The sequence below is a fragment of the Pseudophryne corroboree genome, chromosome 8 (assembly GCF_028390025.1).
Source record: "Pseudophryne corroboree isolate aPseCor3 chromosome 8, aPseCor3.hap2, whole genome shotgun sequence".
In the NCBI taxonomy this organism is placed as follows: Eukaryota; Metazoa; Chordata; class Amphibia; order Anura; family Myobatrachidae; genus Pseudophryne; species Pseudophryne corroboree.
In genome coordinates, this window is record NC_086451.1 from 108,727,125 (window position 1) to 108,742,892 (window position 15,768).

The following is a 15,768-nucleotide window of genomic DNA, read 5'->3' on the forward strand; positions in this document are numbered from 1 at the left end:
AGTATACTCGTAACAATTAGGATGACACTATGACGGTATAAAGAATGAAAAAAAAACCACGGTTAGGTGGTAGGTATATAATAATAAATAATACAATTCTGGTCGGACGGACTGCCTGCCGTGTGCCGACACAGAGGTAGCCACAGCCGTGAACTACCGCACTGTACACTGGTTGATAAAGAGATAGTAGTATACTCGTAACAATTAGGATGACACTATGACGGTATAAAGAATGAAAAAAAAACCACGGTTAGGTGGTAGGTATATAATAATAAATAATACAATTCTGGTCGGACGGACTGCCTGCCGTGTGCCGACACAGAGGTAGCCACAGCCGTGAACTACCGCACTGTACTGTGTCTGCTGCTAATATAGACTGGTTGATATTTAAAGAGATATTAGTAGTATACAACAATACTATACTGGTGGTCAGGCACTGGTCACCACTCCTGCAGCAAAAGTGTGCACTGTTAATTAATATAATTGTACTCCTGGCTCCTGCTAACAACCTGCAGTGCTCCCCAGTCTCCCCCACAATTAATTATAAGCTTTTAATTTATACATTGATGACTGTGCAGCACACTGGGCTGAGCTGAGTGCACACAGACTGAGTCACACTGTGTGACTGACTGTGCTGTGTATCGTTTTTTTTTTCAGGCAGAGAACGGATATAGCAGAGAGAAGTGAACGGATATATTATATTAAATAAAAGTTAACTAGCAACTGCACTGGTCACTGACTGTGGTAAACTAACTCTGTCTGCGACTCTGCACAATCTCTCTCTATCTAATCTATCTATCTCTATTCTAATGGAGAGGACGCCAGACACGTCCTCTCCCTATCAATCTCAATGCACGAGTGAAAATGGCGGCGACGCGCGGCTCCTTATATAGAATCCGAGTCTCGCGATAGAATCCGAGCCTCGCGAGAATCCGACAGCGTCATGATGACGTTCGGGCGCGCTCGGGTTAACCGAGCAAGGCGGGAAGATCCGAGTCGCTCGGACCCGTGGAAAAAAAAGTGAAGTTCGTGCGGGTTCGGATTCAAAGAAACCGAACCCGCTCATCTCTAATTTTTATGAGACAGTATTTCTCATTGCATGGCTGCCTCCTCCTATTACATTTATAAAAGTGGGCGGAGCTTCAGACAATTTAATAGAATCTACAACTTTACAATGAATAATAAAAGTTGATGAAATCCTGGACTTATATACCATTTCTCCTTTCTGTATAACTGGGTGTCACATAATATATGACTTATTACATAACAGTATGTAATAGGATAGTAGAGATGTCATGTGGAGTTTGTATATTTTCCATGTACTCCGGTTTCCTCCCACAATCCAAAAATATACTGGCAGGTTAATTGTCTCCCCACAAAATTAACCCTAGTGTGAATGTGTGTGTGTGTACATGTGGTAGGGAATATAGATTGTAAGCTCCACTGGGGCAGGGACTGTTGTGAATGGCCAAATATTCTCCGTAAAGCGCTGCGGAATATGTATGCGCTATATAAATAGCTGGTAATAAATACATAAATATTTAGACAACTTGATGTGGGGCTGCAATTCATATACCCATAACTAGTCACATTTTATAGGTACTGAAGAATCAGAATTTGACACCTTCATTCCTGCTCTTTCCATTTTCCTTGTTTCCTGCAGTAATATAACAATGTGTGTCCGGATTTCCTTGTAATATTCCGTCCAAACGTGGGCTACCATATCTCAATCTGTTCTAGCTGTGGTAGCGCAGCTTGTTCATTTAGCAAATTCCTACCCCTTTGAACAAACTGTCATGTGGCATGATTGCCAGTGTTGGATCCATGTAATAATGCACGCACTGTAATATTAGTTACACCCATCATGAGGAGATTGCCTTTAATCTAGTCATGCATTTTACGCATTGTAAATGCTACATCACTTTCCTGATTTTGTTTATAGGTTTTAACTAACATAAAATGTTTCTGGCACTAGCTGAGAGAATCAGAACATTATTCTACATTATGCTGCAGAGCCATGCCAGAAGCATTTACATATCACACTATAGGATCTTCTTACAAACTTGAAAGTATTCCTTCTCGAGTATGCAGCATTCCCGGTCTCTGTTGGTGCTACCTCCGCAGTAATGACTTTGCCCCATTTTCCTTTGCATAATGCAAAAAACAATGAGATTCTTTCCTACTAGAAATGATAATGATGCACAGATCTTACAATCTTAGCGTCCCAGATACAGAGCAAGCAGTTTGCAATTATACCCAAAAAAAATGAAGCATGTCTATCCATGTATTTCTAATCTGAAATATTGTTAGTTTATAGACCATACACACATTAACATAGATTTTCCCCTTTGTTGCTGGTAACAATCAAATATAAAGGCCACTGTGTTGTAATATTTTAGTAAACACTGGTTATATATATATATATATATATATATATATATATATATTTTTATATATATACATATATATATATATACACACACACACACACACACACACACACACACACACACACACACACACACACACACACACACACACACACACACACGTATGTACTAGCTGAAGTACCCAGCATTGCCTGGGTTTAAATTTTCCAGTTATTAAGCTATTAAGTTATTATCAATGAGTTGGATGTAACTGTCAACATATTAACAATAATTAGTAGCTTAGTGGCTTTTCCAATGGGTTGGGGCTGCGTTGCCGTCTGCTGGGATCCCGGTGGTCAGCATACCAACACCGGGATCCCGTTAATAGAATGCCGGCAAGGGGCGAGAGCAACCAAGCCCCTTGCGGGCTCGTTGTGCTCGTCATGCAGCAGGCTCGGTGGCTTGTTGCGCTCGCCACAGGTTCTTTTCCCACTCTATGGGTGTTGTGGACACCCACGAGTGGGAATAGACCCTGTTGGTCGGCATTACGTGTGCCAGCATTTCTAGCATTTGGGATCCCGGGGTCGGCATGCTGACCACCGGGATCCCGAGCGCCAGTCTGCTAACTGCACCACCTTCCAACACACCCATGAGATGAATGTGTTGTTTTTATTTTTGGGGTGTCGCCAGTAGCCATGATCCCAGGCTTTCCTTTCTGTTAAGTTTTATAATCACTTTTACATTGCGAGATGGGTTTAAAGTTTTCCTTCTGTTATCAATGTTGCTATTCCAAGGCTGTTGGATACACAATATTTTTTTCTTCCCTCCTTCATTTCTGTCAGTTATTTTAGTGCATTGATTCATGGTTATTTCTGTCAGTTATTAGAGTTCATTAAAGGTTTCAGCTATATACATCCAGTGGAAGGCTCAGAACAGGATCCCTGTGTCAAAGTTCTGTCCAGCATACAGCAACAGTTGGTCTGACTAGGACCCTAACCCCCTAATATGTCTTCTGAGATCCTACGTTACCACTTTGTGATATACATATATATACACACACTGCTCAAAAAAATAAAGGGAACACTAAAATAACACATCCTAGATCTGAATGAATGAAATATTCTGATTTAATACTTTGTTCTTTACATAGTTGAATGTGCTGACAACAAAATCACACCAAAATTATCAATGGAAATCAAATTTATTAACCCATGGAGGTCTGGATTTGGAGTCACACTCAAAATTAAAGTGGAAAAACACACTACAGGCTGATCCAACTTTGATGTAATGTCCTTAAAACAAGTCAAAATGAGGCTCAGTAGTGTGTGTGGCCTCCACGTGCCTGTATGACCTCCCTACAATGCCTGGGCATGCTCCTGATGAGGTGGCGGATGGTCTCCTGAGGGATCTCCTCCCAGACCTGGACTAAAGCATACGCCAACTCCTGGACAGTCTGTGGTGCAATGTGGCGTTGGTGGATGGAGCCAGACATTATACAATAGAGTGAAACATATATATAAATATATAAATATAACCTTATTTAAAAAAGCAATCAGTAGGTTCCAATATACAAATTTAATAAAATTTATAAAAAACCATCTGAAACTGTAATGGTATAAATGTTCGTAAAACGTTTCATCCGCCACTAACATCCAATGGTGGTCCACATAAGTTCAAGTGTACAGATATTTCTTTCACAAACTCCTCCTTCTAAGATTGTAGACTGGAGGCCACATCACAACAAGACTGATAACCCAACGCGTTTAGTCTCTCACAGAGACTTCATCAGGGGTATGTGTCGGTTAAAAATGAATCACCCAATATGAACTCATAGCCGAAAATGCCTGGCCAGTCATGGAAGATAAGCTTTGTTATATTTATGGAATTAGAATCGACAGATGATTCCTATAATTTCCAACCTGATCAATTTAAAAAATTGTCATGTGATACTCAGGAAGTCAGATTCAATAGATGGACTTTATGGTATTGTACCACAAATATCCTGTGCTGTGTGTCCTAGTATCACAAGTACTCGTACCTTTTTGAACCTTAATTCTATGAATATCCTTACAAAGAATTAAGGTTCAAAAAGGGTTGAGATTACATAAAGGATAAAAAAGGGGCAGACTAGATGGTCCAAGTGGTTCTCATCTGCCGTCAAATTCTACGTTTCTATGTATATGTATATATATATATAAACAAATATAGAAAACCACAGCACTCGCCACCCCAGAAGCGGGGTGCAGTGTCTGCACTCACCACTCATAGGGTGGGGTGCATGCAGCCCATGGCCACCTACCCAAATACATACAAATAGAGAATTCAGCACTTACCATAGCAAGCTCACTTGTCCTCACAACATCAATAAATAAATGATGGGGGTTTAGTTAGTGAATTGGCCAATGCACGGAAGCCTGCATACCGCTCCACGGTACCCCACCTACATGCAGGTCCTACACTATCACAAAGCCTTAAGAATTAAAAGCTGGCAACTGTATCACATAAGGACAAGTGAGCTTGCTATGGTGAGTGCTGAATTCTCTATTTGTATATATATATATATATATATATATACACACAGTACACAAAACACCCATAGTTTATATTCTGGTTTTGCAATAAAAACCCTCAAGTGTTTTGGGGATTTGGTTTTTGGTTCAGTTAAAAATCGATAAATGAAAGAAATAAAAAATTGATTATCATTGATAAAATTTTATAAAAAACGATAAAAACAGCTGGAATTACGTAATCCAAAACCCAAAATTCAAATTCAAAATCCGAATTCCGAACCGCGGAAAGTTCCAAACCAGGACTTGGTTCCATCGGATCTCCTTGGGAGTTTTGGTTCATCTCTAATTAATATCTAAATCTAAATTAATTTATTGGAAAAAACAGCAGATGTAAATAGACTTTTGGCCAGATGCATCATCGCTTGGAAAGTGATAAAATGGAGAGTGAAAAAGTGCCATCAAATCAGCTCCTAACTGCCATTTTTCAAGCACAGCCTGTGACATGGCAGTTAGGAGCGAATTGGCTGGCACTTTTTCACTCTCCATTTTATCACTCTCCAAGCGATGATGCATCTAGCCTTTTGTGTTGCAGAAATTAACCTAAAAAATCCAAGTAGTACAATTAGGTAAAAGGCTGCATGAGACTGTTTCCATCACGGGTGGTATTCAGGTTGCCGGCGGCCGGGCTCCCGGCCACCACCATACCGGCGCCAGAATCCCGACCGCCGGCATACCGACATCTTTTCTCCCTCTTGGGGGTCCACAACACCCCTGGAGGGAGAATAAATAGCGTGGCGCGCATAGCGTTCCTCCGAGCCCGCAGTGTGGCGAGCGCAGCGTGCCTGCAAGGGGCTCATTTGCGCTCGCCCAGCTGTTGGTATGCCGGCGGTCGGGATTCCGGTGCCAGTATGCTGGTCGCCGGGACCCCGACCGCCGGCAAACCATACTACACCCTTCCATCACCTATGCAGAGCAGAGATAGAGATTTTTAATGGACAAAACATATATTTACTATGAACCAATGGTATCATTGAGCACTTTGTTGGGTATAGGGTGGATGCAGCTTGTCAATTTATTAAGTACCAGTGATATTACTGAAACATTTTGCCACAAGCTAATACTAAATAAACTGCATTATCATTAGCCGCCAAGTACTATGGGCCCGATTTGGACTTGTATGCAGATCGTTTCTGTGCAAATCCAATGGTTTGTGGTCTGCGTATGTGCAAGCCCCATTCTGCACATGTGCAGAACTGGTCTTGCGTTAGTAGAGATGAGCGGATTCGGTTTTACTCGGTTTTACTCGGTTCTCAAAACGACATCTTATTGGCTCACGGATGTCACGTGTTTTGGATAGCCAATAAGATTCGGTTTTGAGAACCGAGTAAAACCGAGTAAAACCGAATCCGCTCATCTCTAGCGTTAACGCTTGCCACTCAATCCTTATCCACTGCATGGCTGATATGCTGCTGTGTTTGGGGGCGACAGATGGCAAGGTTCTTCAAAATGGGGACTTGTCTCCACCATTTTGTAGGCATGCCGGGCCCAGGGTCTGTGTTGTCAGATGTAGCACACGGATCTCGCAGATGCATGCAGAAGGCGTCTATCTCCTACAGTCGCCTCCTGCTGCATTAGGATATCATTTATACGGAATTGTACAGTCGCTTCCCTACGGCTGTGCAATGCCATACAAAGCGGGATCAGGCCCTGTATGTTTAAGGTGCATATTTATCACCAACTGCATTTTTAATGCAATTGGGATGCGATAATCATGCGCCAACTCGCAATACGGTAATGAAAATAACCGCTTGCATTTACCATTCTCTAGGTGCCAGGACAGAGCTTCCGAAATAGACCTGTCCTGGTGAAGGGCTACTATCGGCTACTGGAATCGGAAGATGGCATTAGCTGCCAAGGTGAAACCACGGTAAATGTGACCATTTAGCAGCCCCACATAGAATAGAAACCTTTTGCTGTCGGTGATGGAGGAACAGCACCAGATATCGCAAATATTGTATTAGCTGCAGTCCCTTTCTTGTTACTTCCTGGAGATAAAATTGACTGTTCTTGGGGGATTTCTAGCAAATATAAGGTTCATAAATATGTCCTTAAATGTGGTAGAGCCCAAAATAGAGTTGTGTGTATTTACTGCATACCTGCCTACACTGCTGGAGATGAGTGGTGAACTAAGTGCCAATGAGTGTATATTAGATTGTGTATTAATTAAACCAATGATGTATATTAGATTTAAACTAATAATAGTTTAATAATTCCTGGGTAGGGTCTATAACTCCACATAATTAATAGATAACTATTTTATAGGTTTTCCTGCAACAGAACAAAGACAACGTAAACAACCTTAAAATACACATAGAAAAATCTATAATCTATTTTGTCACATGCAAGAATATTAGCAACCTCTGTGTAACTTACACACTGGGACAGGACTCAGGAAGACTCTCTGTGTGTCTCTCTCCAATCCCAAATGCTCTCATCAGATAACAGGTTACAAAGGACCCAGACACATTTATCTAGCCTGCTGTATATGTTAGGTGTGTGTGTGTGGGGGGGTGGGGGTGTCACTTACCTTCTTCCTTTCTCCTAGCTCTCCTCTTATCAGGAATCTTTGTCGGCAGCTCAATAAACCTGATACTCCTGTGTCTCTGCGCTACACACTCTCCTGCTCTACTGTACACGGCACACTCTCCTGCTTGCATTCTGGCTGATAGGTTCCTCCTTCTGCTGCTGCACAAGAAGGAGAGCCAGTGATGTCAGTGGGCTCTGGCAGGAGGGCCCTCCTGAGAGAGGAGAGCTCAGGGTATAGTGTCCCCTGCACCCCCCCCCCCCTTAATCTGTATTTGGTATGAGGTACCCTCAGGGAGTTATCGCATGACATTCTGGTGTATGCAAAAAATAACAGCTAGGGTGTGTGGGGCAGGTTTTGGCAGACATGCATCCTTGGCACTCTGTGAGCAGGATGTCAGTTACCCCACCAGCCTAACTAGTAACCGAGTCAGTCGCCACCTCTTCCTCCACCAACTTAGAGGCTCGGCCCTTGGCCACCTCTAATCATTTCCTTGCCATTAATTACATCAGGATCTGTCTATCCTTAGAAGGCAACAGCACTCAGTTTACATTTATATATTGATCAGGTATCCTACTGGAATTATAGAGAAAGTAGTTTCCCAGCGATATCTGCCCCCATGCATCTCAGAATGGCCATAACAGGCAGGAAAATACAGTGACTAGCTCATTAATGTTTCCTGCAGTTCTCTGGATATAGTGAGACTGTTAATTTCTGACACAGTGCATGTAGGGTAGGATGTATCAATGAAAAATATGCCATCATAACTTGAAAACTGACATTTTGGAGGTTTATCGCAATACATATGGTTCACAGCAGATATCAGACTCATGCACTACAGATCACCAGCACAGCAGTCCCCATAGGATTCTATGGGGTTGCAATGTGCCCATATGCATCAAGCTCCGGAAAGAACATCTTTCTGGAGCTTGAGCCCAGTAGTCAACAGTATCTTTAGATGAGGTTGTCTATAGAAGCCTATAGGGTTCTGATTATAAAAAGTGCTTGGAGAGGGATCAAAAGGATCCCCCCCCCCCCCTTCTCCCAGGTTGCACATGCACAATAGGACTCCGGGGTCATAAACCCCGAAGTCAGCAGTTTGTCGACACAGCTCAACATTGGAAGAACTGTACAAGCAGGTAAGTAATCATGCAAGTGTATGTGGTACTTGATACATCATGCCCTTAATGTCAAAACTTGTGACTACAACATCAGAATACAATAGTTTATAGTTGATTCAAATAATAATGTTGGAAGAAAAATGTGAAAATGTCCTTGGATTTGGTATCCCTGTAAATGTTATAAGAAATATATCAGTACAATTCAATCTATTCTAGCGTATTTTTTTTAAAAACTTGTTTATAGCTTATTTATTGCTTTTATACAGGTTGAATCTTCCATATCCAAAATTCCAAAATATGGAATATTCAGAAATACTGATTTATTTGAGCGCAACTGAGATATCGACACCTTTGCTTTCTAAAAGTTCAATGTACATAAACTTTGTTTAATGCACAGAATTATTAAACATATTGTATAAAAAGCCATGTGTATAAGGTGTACATGAAACATAAATATGAGTACGTTACGTATTTAGTCATGGGTCCCATCCCCAAGATATCTCATTATGGTATACAAAAATTCCAAAATACAGAAAAATCTAATATCCAAAATACTTTTCAATTTGGAAGACTCAATCTGTATAAAGTGGCGCCTAAACAAATGTACGTAGCCACTGTATTCATGACAAATGTATTGCTTTGCAAATGCTGCGGGTACATATAACACAAATGGGCCAGAGGGTCTAAGGTGAATAAAGGTTGTGAATTACTGGTCAAGAAGATTTCATATCAATAACTGAAATACAAAATTCATATAAAGAGTACAATGGAAAACACAAAGTTTATGAGTCAAGATTTTAGTATGCAAACAGTTTTGATTTGTTAGGCTGGGCTTACACTATACAATTTTCTGGCAGGTTATCTGCCCCAACTGGCTGGTTGGAATGAAAATGTGGTAAAGGATGAGAGCAAATGACAATCGATCATTTGTACCCAAACACTGGAAAATGGACTGAACCTCTCATTCATTAAATTGGTTAAATCACAGCTTAAACCAATTTTTCATGAACAACAGTTTTTGTCCATTTTTCAGTGTTTGGGAGCAATTGGTCGATTGTCATTTGCTCTGATCCGTTACCAGATTTTCATTCCAACCAGCCAGATCTGTTAAATAATCTGCCAGATAATTGTATAGTGTATGTCCAGCTTAAGAAATATTCCTGGTTGGGTTTGTGTACCATAAATGCATTAATAAAACAATAAGTGAAAAGTCTATTCCTAGAAATCTCTGTTCAGTCATAGAGAAAGAATAAATTTTTTTGAGAGGAAAAAACGGCGCTCTTTCAATTTAAAAATTATTAATTCAAAAATCAGTGGGTCAAAAGTTTACATTCTTCCTCCAAATGTTTGCTCTAATTTGTTACTTTATGCAGGTATGAATGTAGAAACGTTTTATCATTCTGCAAAATTGTTTTTCACAAGCAAAAGTTTAGGATAACTCATTTCCAGTGTTGTGGTTTATTATAATCCCTAGATATGTGCTGGAGTAGTTAGTTTGATTATTGCTGGTCACATGATATTCCCTCCACATGTGCCACAGGTGGGTGAATTGAAGCGTATGAATATAATTAGCCAAACAAAATACATTTTCCTACTCTCTCAGGCACCCCTACTCTAGAAGTGGCTCAACAGTTTATCTGGAAGGCCAATTCAATGTAGAGGTGGAATCATTAGCATGTGATGTAGGGATTTTCTACTGTAATGAATGACATCTCCTCTCCTGTCTCTGCTAGCACTAAGCTGCAATGAAAATGATGGTGACCACCTGGACAGAGACCAACAGTACACCCCCAACCAGAAAACCAAACGTATGAGGACCTCTTTCAAACACCACCAGCTGCGGACAATGAAATCCTACTTTGCTATTAACCACAACCCAGACGCCAAGGACTTAAAGCAACTAGCTCAGAAGACAGGTTTAACCAAAAGAGTTTTACAGGTAGGGTATAAAAAAAAAAAATCCAATGCAATTAGTCATGTAAATAGTATATGACCATAGGCTAAAAAGTAAACTGATAAAGGAGAAAAAAAATGTCCTGCTGCATAGGTTGCTGTCATCAGGGTTCTTAATATAAATTCAAGCCAGTGACTTTGGAAGCCAGATAGACCACAACAAAAACATTACTGCAATCAAAGATGACAGTATAGCTCATCCTCATCTAAAACATATTTAACAGCAACCAAATGTCTTTAAGATAATTAGGCTAAGGATAAAGCTACAGAATACACTTGTGTGGCTAGCTTCTGGAAGTTTTCTTGTTCTGTTCTAGAGCTGAGCAACAATTATCATACATTGTTTTATAGAGTTGTTCTGTACACTCCCTCACTATTTACACTAATGTCCATGAGTGACACTGAATCATACTAGACTTCAGAGCAACATTTTGGTAGGGCATCAACCTGTACAAGACATATATATATATATATATTACACACAGACACAGACAATTAATTGCACATGGAAATGTCTTTCTGGTAGTATCCTCTTCTTTGTGGTCAGACATGATCAATGACCTCCTAGACTTTTAAATCATTATGTTAGGGTGGAACAGCTGAATTTCCATCACCACCTCTGCAGGAATTCACAGCTAGAGTCTTGTGTCTGTATGAGATTTTTTCTGGCCTCTGTGACATGACCTAACATTGGCTCCAGTAATCAGAGACGCAGTTTTTCAGTTATGTGCTGAGGAATAGTATCTGTGCCCTGTGAGATGCTATCACAGCAGAAGTGGCTTCAGTAAGCAGTTTGTTGAATCGCTCTGTATTTATCATAAATGTGTTAAGGGGGGTACTCACGGAGAGATTCATGCTTAAAATCTAAGCAATCTGACTAGATCACTCGTGTATACCCCCCACAGCGATAGCGATGCGCGGGACTATCACCGGTGCTAGATTGGCCTGCATGCAGCCTCAATCTAGCACGTCGCTCATTTCACCCGCTGGGTGAAATGAGCGCCCCCCTGTCCTCCCCTGCATCGCTCAGCACACATCTCTCCCGTGTATATGGCCCTTTAAAACAGAATGGTGAAAGAAAGAGGAACAATGCTGTGACTGAATGAATACACATGAACTGTGTTTATAGGAGCTCGCATTCTACATACTTTGGTGCAATACTTGCATGTGTACTCAATAGGCCTGATGCACAGTGAGCACTGTACCAGTTGACATAGAATATTTTGCATGAAATCACTTTTTGCGTGTCCACAAAATAGTCAGCACACACATGCACCCCTGCAGATTTGCGTGATTTCGCCACTTATGCTGGTCTGTGTTTGGATAGGTGGGATGGGGCGGGACATGGGTATGGGAATTTATGTTTGAGCAACTCAGAACAGATGCAGACAGGGGCAAATATGCACCTGAGATAAGCTTATTATTTGCAGGCGGTAAAGGGCAGGTGCAAATAATGTATAGTGATGATGATGATGATGATGAGCACGAGCACTGGTGAACTGCTTGTGAATAACTGTTTATCAATGCTCTGATGACACTGATAGGTGATTTCTTTGTCTCCCATGCATATATCATGCCTATTTAGTGTATTTAAGCTAAGCATTTTGCTCTAGAAAAAAAGGAACTGTTTATGGTTCATTATTGAAGCGTAAGCAGTTTTATGGATGCCCAAAGTGAATGCGTTTGTTGCAAAATGGGGCAAGTGTACGTGACATATGTCATACGAATGTGCTAACATTACCAGCTACGATGTATCACATGATAGTTGCAGCTTTGCATATGGTTGCAATCACAGCTTTTTTTAATGAAAGCAAATTGTGCCTGCTATTTGGGGTGCAATTGCAGCCAACCCTGCATCAGCCGCAATGTGATTTCCTATGTATTGTGCTCCTCTGTACAGCTGTATTTTTCCTCTCTAATCATTGTACACTGAATGCTAAAAATGAATAAACCAGGTTACAAATCTCTAGATTTTATACAGTGTTCTAATGGGGGATTTTATATATATATATATATATATATATATATATATATATATAAAATCCAGAAAGGTCCGCATTCCCAAGACTATTGCTGGGGTGTGAACCAAAATAAGAGGAAAAAATCACTCTCAATCTAGAAATCACAACCAGGGGTGCACTCACCAATCTTCTTTATTCTTATCAGTATAAAAAAAAAAAAACATCAAAGTTTTGGTCCTAGATCTGGACCTGATCCTAGATCTGAACAGCTAAATTTCTGAGCCCAACACAAACTTTCATCCATATATCCATTATCCAGACAGTTCAGTTTTTGTTGCAAACAATAATTTTATTTAGAATTACATATTTTAACATTGTTTTGCTAGCCATTGCCTAACAATAACTTTCCATTTGTCCTAGGTATGGTTTCAGAATGCACGGGCCAAATTCAGACGGAACCTTCTGCGACAAGAGAACAATGGGGTGGATAAAACATCAGATTCCACACTTCAGGCTGGAACACCATCAGGACCGGCTTCTGAAATCTCCAATGCCTCTATGAGTCCTTCCACTACCCCAACAACATTAACAGACTTGACTAATCCTACCATGCCAACTGTGACCTCGGTACTGACTTCAGTGCCTGGCAGCTTGGACGTACATGAGTCTCGGAGTCCTCCACAAACAACACTCACAAATCTCTTCTGATGACCCTTCGAAAAAGTTTCTTTAAAGAAAAGAAATTATTTTTAGTCGATTTCCAAGTGTATTTTAATAGACTTTGTTCAATGAATAAATTACATTTTTGGGGGAATGGTCTTGAAGAAGAGTTCATTGTCCCGGTGTTTCAATAAACTGAAGGATAGCTTGGAAGATGTATCTGCAACACAACATTTGTGTAACTGTACAGTTTTGTGGACTAAACAAGGGAAAGAACCATTAATTTAAGTTGGCTGAATCTTCTGTATTCTCAAAGACTGTTACGTGCCTTATATACTGTCTTATCAACATACATTTTCTCTCTGTATATTTATGACCAGAACAAAATTGTTACAAGTTTGTTACTATTCGACTAGTCCTAAAAAAGTTACTTTGTTTTAGACACTTTTGGACAGAACTATGCTCTGAGCGAACAATGTAAAATTTGATGATTTCCGTCAATGACTTTCGAAGTTTGCACTGGTATCAACATACAGACGGGTTTATGGGATGCAAAATTAGTTACGGGGAAGGTGGTTTATCCATAGGGCTCTTCAAATTGTGTAGTGTGATATGTGTCCTTTTTAAATAACCTTGTAGAAGGTTATTCTATGATGGCCTGATCAATGGTCTGACCTTGTCTGCTTCTGGTCCAGTTAATGTGTTTATATACCATGCATAGTTCATGAAAAGAAGACTACTGGCTACTTTGAAAGAGTATTATTTATGATGGTAGAGAGATTGTAAACAAATCAGTAGATTTCATTACTGATGGCCCAGTGAGTAATAAGACTGCCCACCCTTATTGGGAGTACTTTTGCTTTGTTTTAAATTTAATAGACAGCAATGTTCACTGTAAAAACTGGTTTTCAATTAGCATAAAGGAATTAATTTTACATTTTAGATAAGCTAACCACAGTAGCAAGTAATACAGTATTAGCTTTTGCAAAGATTTCAAATGTAAGGCTATAAGATGAACACATGTAGAGTTTGGACTGGAGAATGATTCCCAAGAAGTGAGAATGAGGGAACACTTCCCTAAGTAAGGCAAGGCTAATCTCAAACCCAAAATGAAACTGACCAGATCAGAATTCAATGAAATGCTCAAATGTACCTTACCTCATAATTTATACCAAGGAACTCTAGATAAATTAATTACAGAATAAAAGTTATCCTATTCATCCCTCCATGAGGTCTTGATTAGGAAACAATTTTTCTGGTCATCTCTTCAGAGTCTTTAATCTATAATTCATTTAGAAATGATCACAGTGAATAATATTATGGGCTGAAACAGAAAGAAATACGATCAGTATATCCAAGCTGTTCTACAAAATGTTTTATGCACAAAATTGAACTTGGTAATTTCAGTAACAATTTATGGACTTCTGATTGTAGAACCAGGCCTTGAACCCGTCATATCACCATACCCATATTGTCCAGCCTCCAACATACTCATAATAATTGTGTGAAATGCACATGAAGTATGAATATGAGGAAATTCCAAAAGGCACATTGCACCCGCCATTTTATAACATATCCTCAACAGTGCCACACCCACCTCAAAAAACACTTTGTAATATGATATATGCCAATCCTGCCTCTTAATGAGCCGCCAGAAGTATTTAGAAATTATGCCCTTTAAGACTAAATGCATACTTAGTTAGTGTTTATTAATATAATTGGTAAAGCCAATTCACACCAACCTTGTATAAATTTATGGCCTGTGTGTAATTTTTTTGTAAAGTTTTGTTTGGTCTCTAAAAAAAAAAAAAAAAAAAAAAGGTATAAAGCAGGAAAAGATTATTCTAATAAACAAAAGCTGCTTCATTATTTTGTTTTGGGCCCATTCCATTTCTTAGCACAGTGATACCCTGGTTTGACTCTCTGGCTCGTGTCGATCTATCACCTTGTTCATACTTAATTACCACTTCATTAACCAGTGGTTAAATAATTGGAGCTGTTGACCATCAAAATGAGCCAAGACTATAGTACACCTGCTTTAGCATATTGTGATATTTCCCCCCCTATTTGTAATGTTGGATAAGGTCAGAACAATTCTCAGATGTTGATGAATCTTTTGGATGGATAATTTTACCTCAGCAATGCTTAATTTTTAAGATAGAATGAACGTATGCCTTTTTTGTTCTTGTTTAATACAGAAACGTTAGTGTTCTTGATATGAAGAATAAATTTTGGCCGTGACATAAGTAATTGTTGTATAGAATTTGAATGATTATTATTTTACATTGCCTCATATAAATCATTATCCTGGTATTTCAACAATGGCAATATTGATGTATCCAGTTGCATTACTTTACAATATTTGTAATTTTTGAAAATATACCAGAAAACAGTTTTGTTTTTTTAAGTTTTGTCTGCAGTTTTTACACATTCTATTTTTACAGTGCAGATTATTTTAGTAAATGGATTCACAGAGTACCCAATGGAATGATCCTCACAAGGCTGAAAACATACAAAATGTATAAATGTGTATCTGATTCTGGAATAGCTGTCAGTTTTAAGAATACGAATATGATCCTCATAGCATTTTATAACAACCATCAGTATAAT

The 15,768-nt window shown here is 39.5% G+C and overlaps 1 protein-coding gene across 2 annotated transcripts in view; it reads left to right on the plus strand.

Moving 5' to 3' along the window:
* The window catches only part of LHX2 (LIM homeobox 2), a 46,881-nt gene extending 31,477 nt beyond the window's left edge, over window positions 1-15,404 (plus strand). For both annotated transcript variants that reach the window (XM_063936853.1, XM_063936852.1), the window contains exons 4-5: window positions 10,318-10,523; window positions 12,919-15,404. In XM_063936853.1, coding sequence (XP_063792923.1) covers window positions 10,318-10,523; window positions 12,919-13,206 — 494 coding nt within the window. In that variant the 3' untranslated portion in view covers window positions 13,207-15,404. The remainder of the gene's footprint in view (window positions 1-10,317; window positions 10,524-12,918) is intronic.
* Window positions 15,405-15,768: the final 364 nt, after the last annotated feature.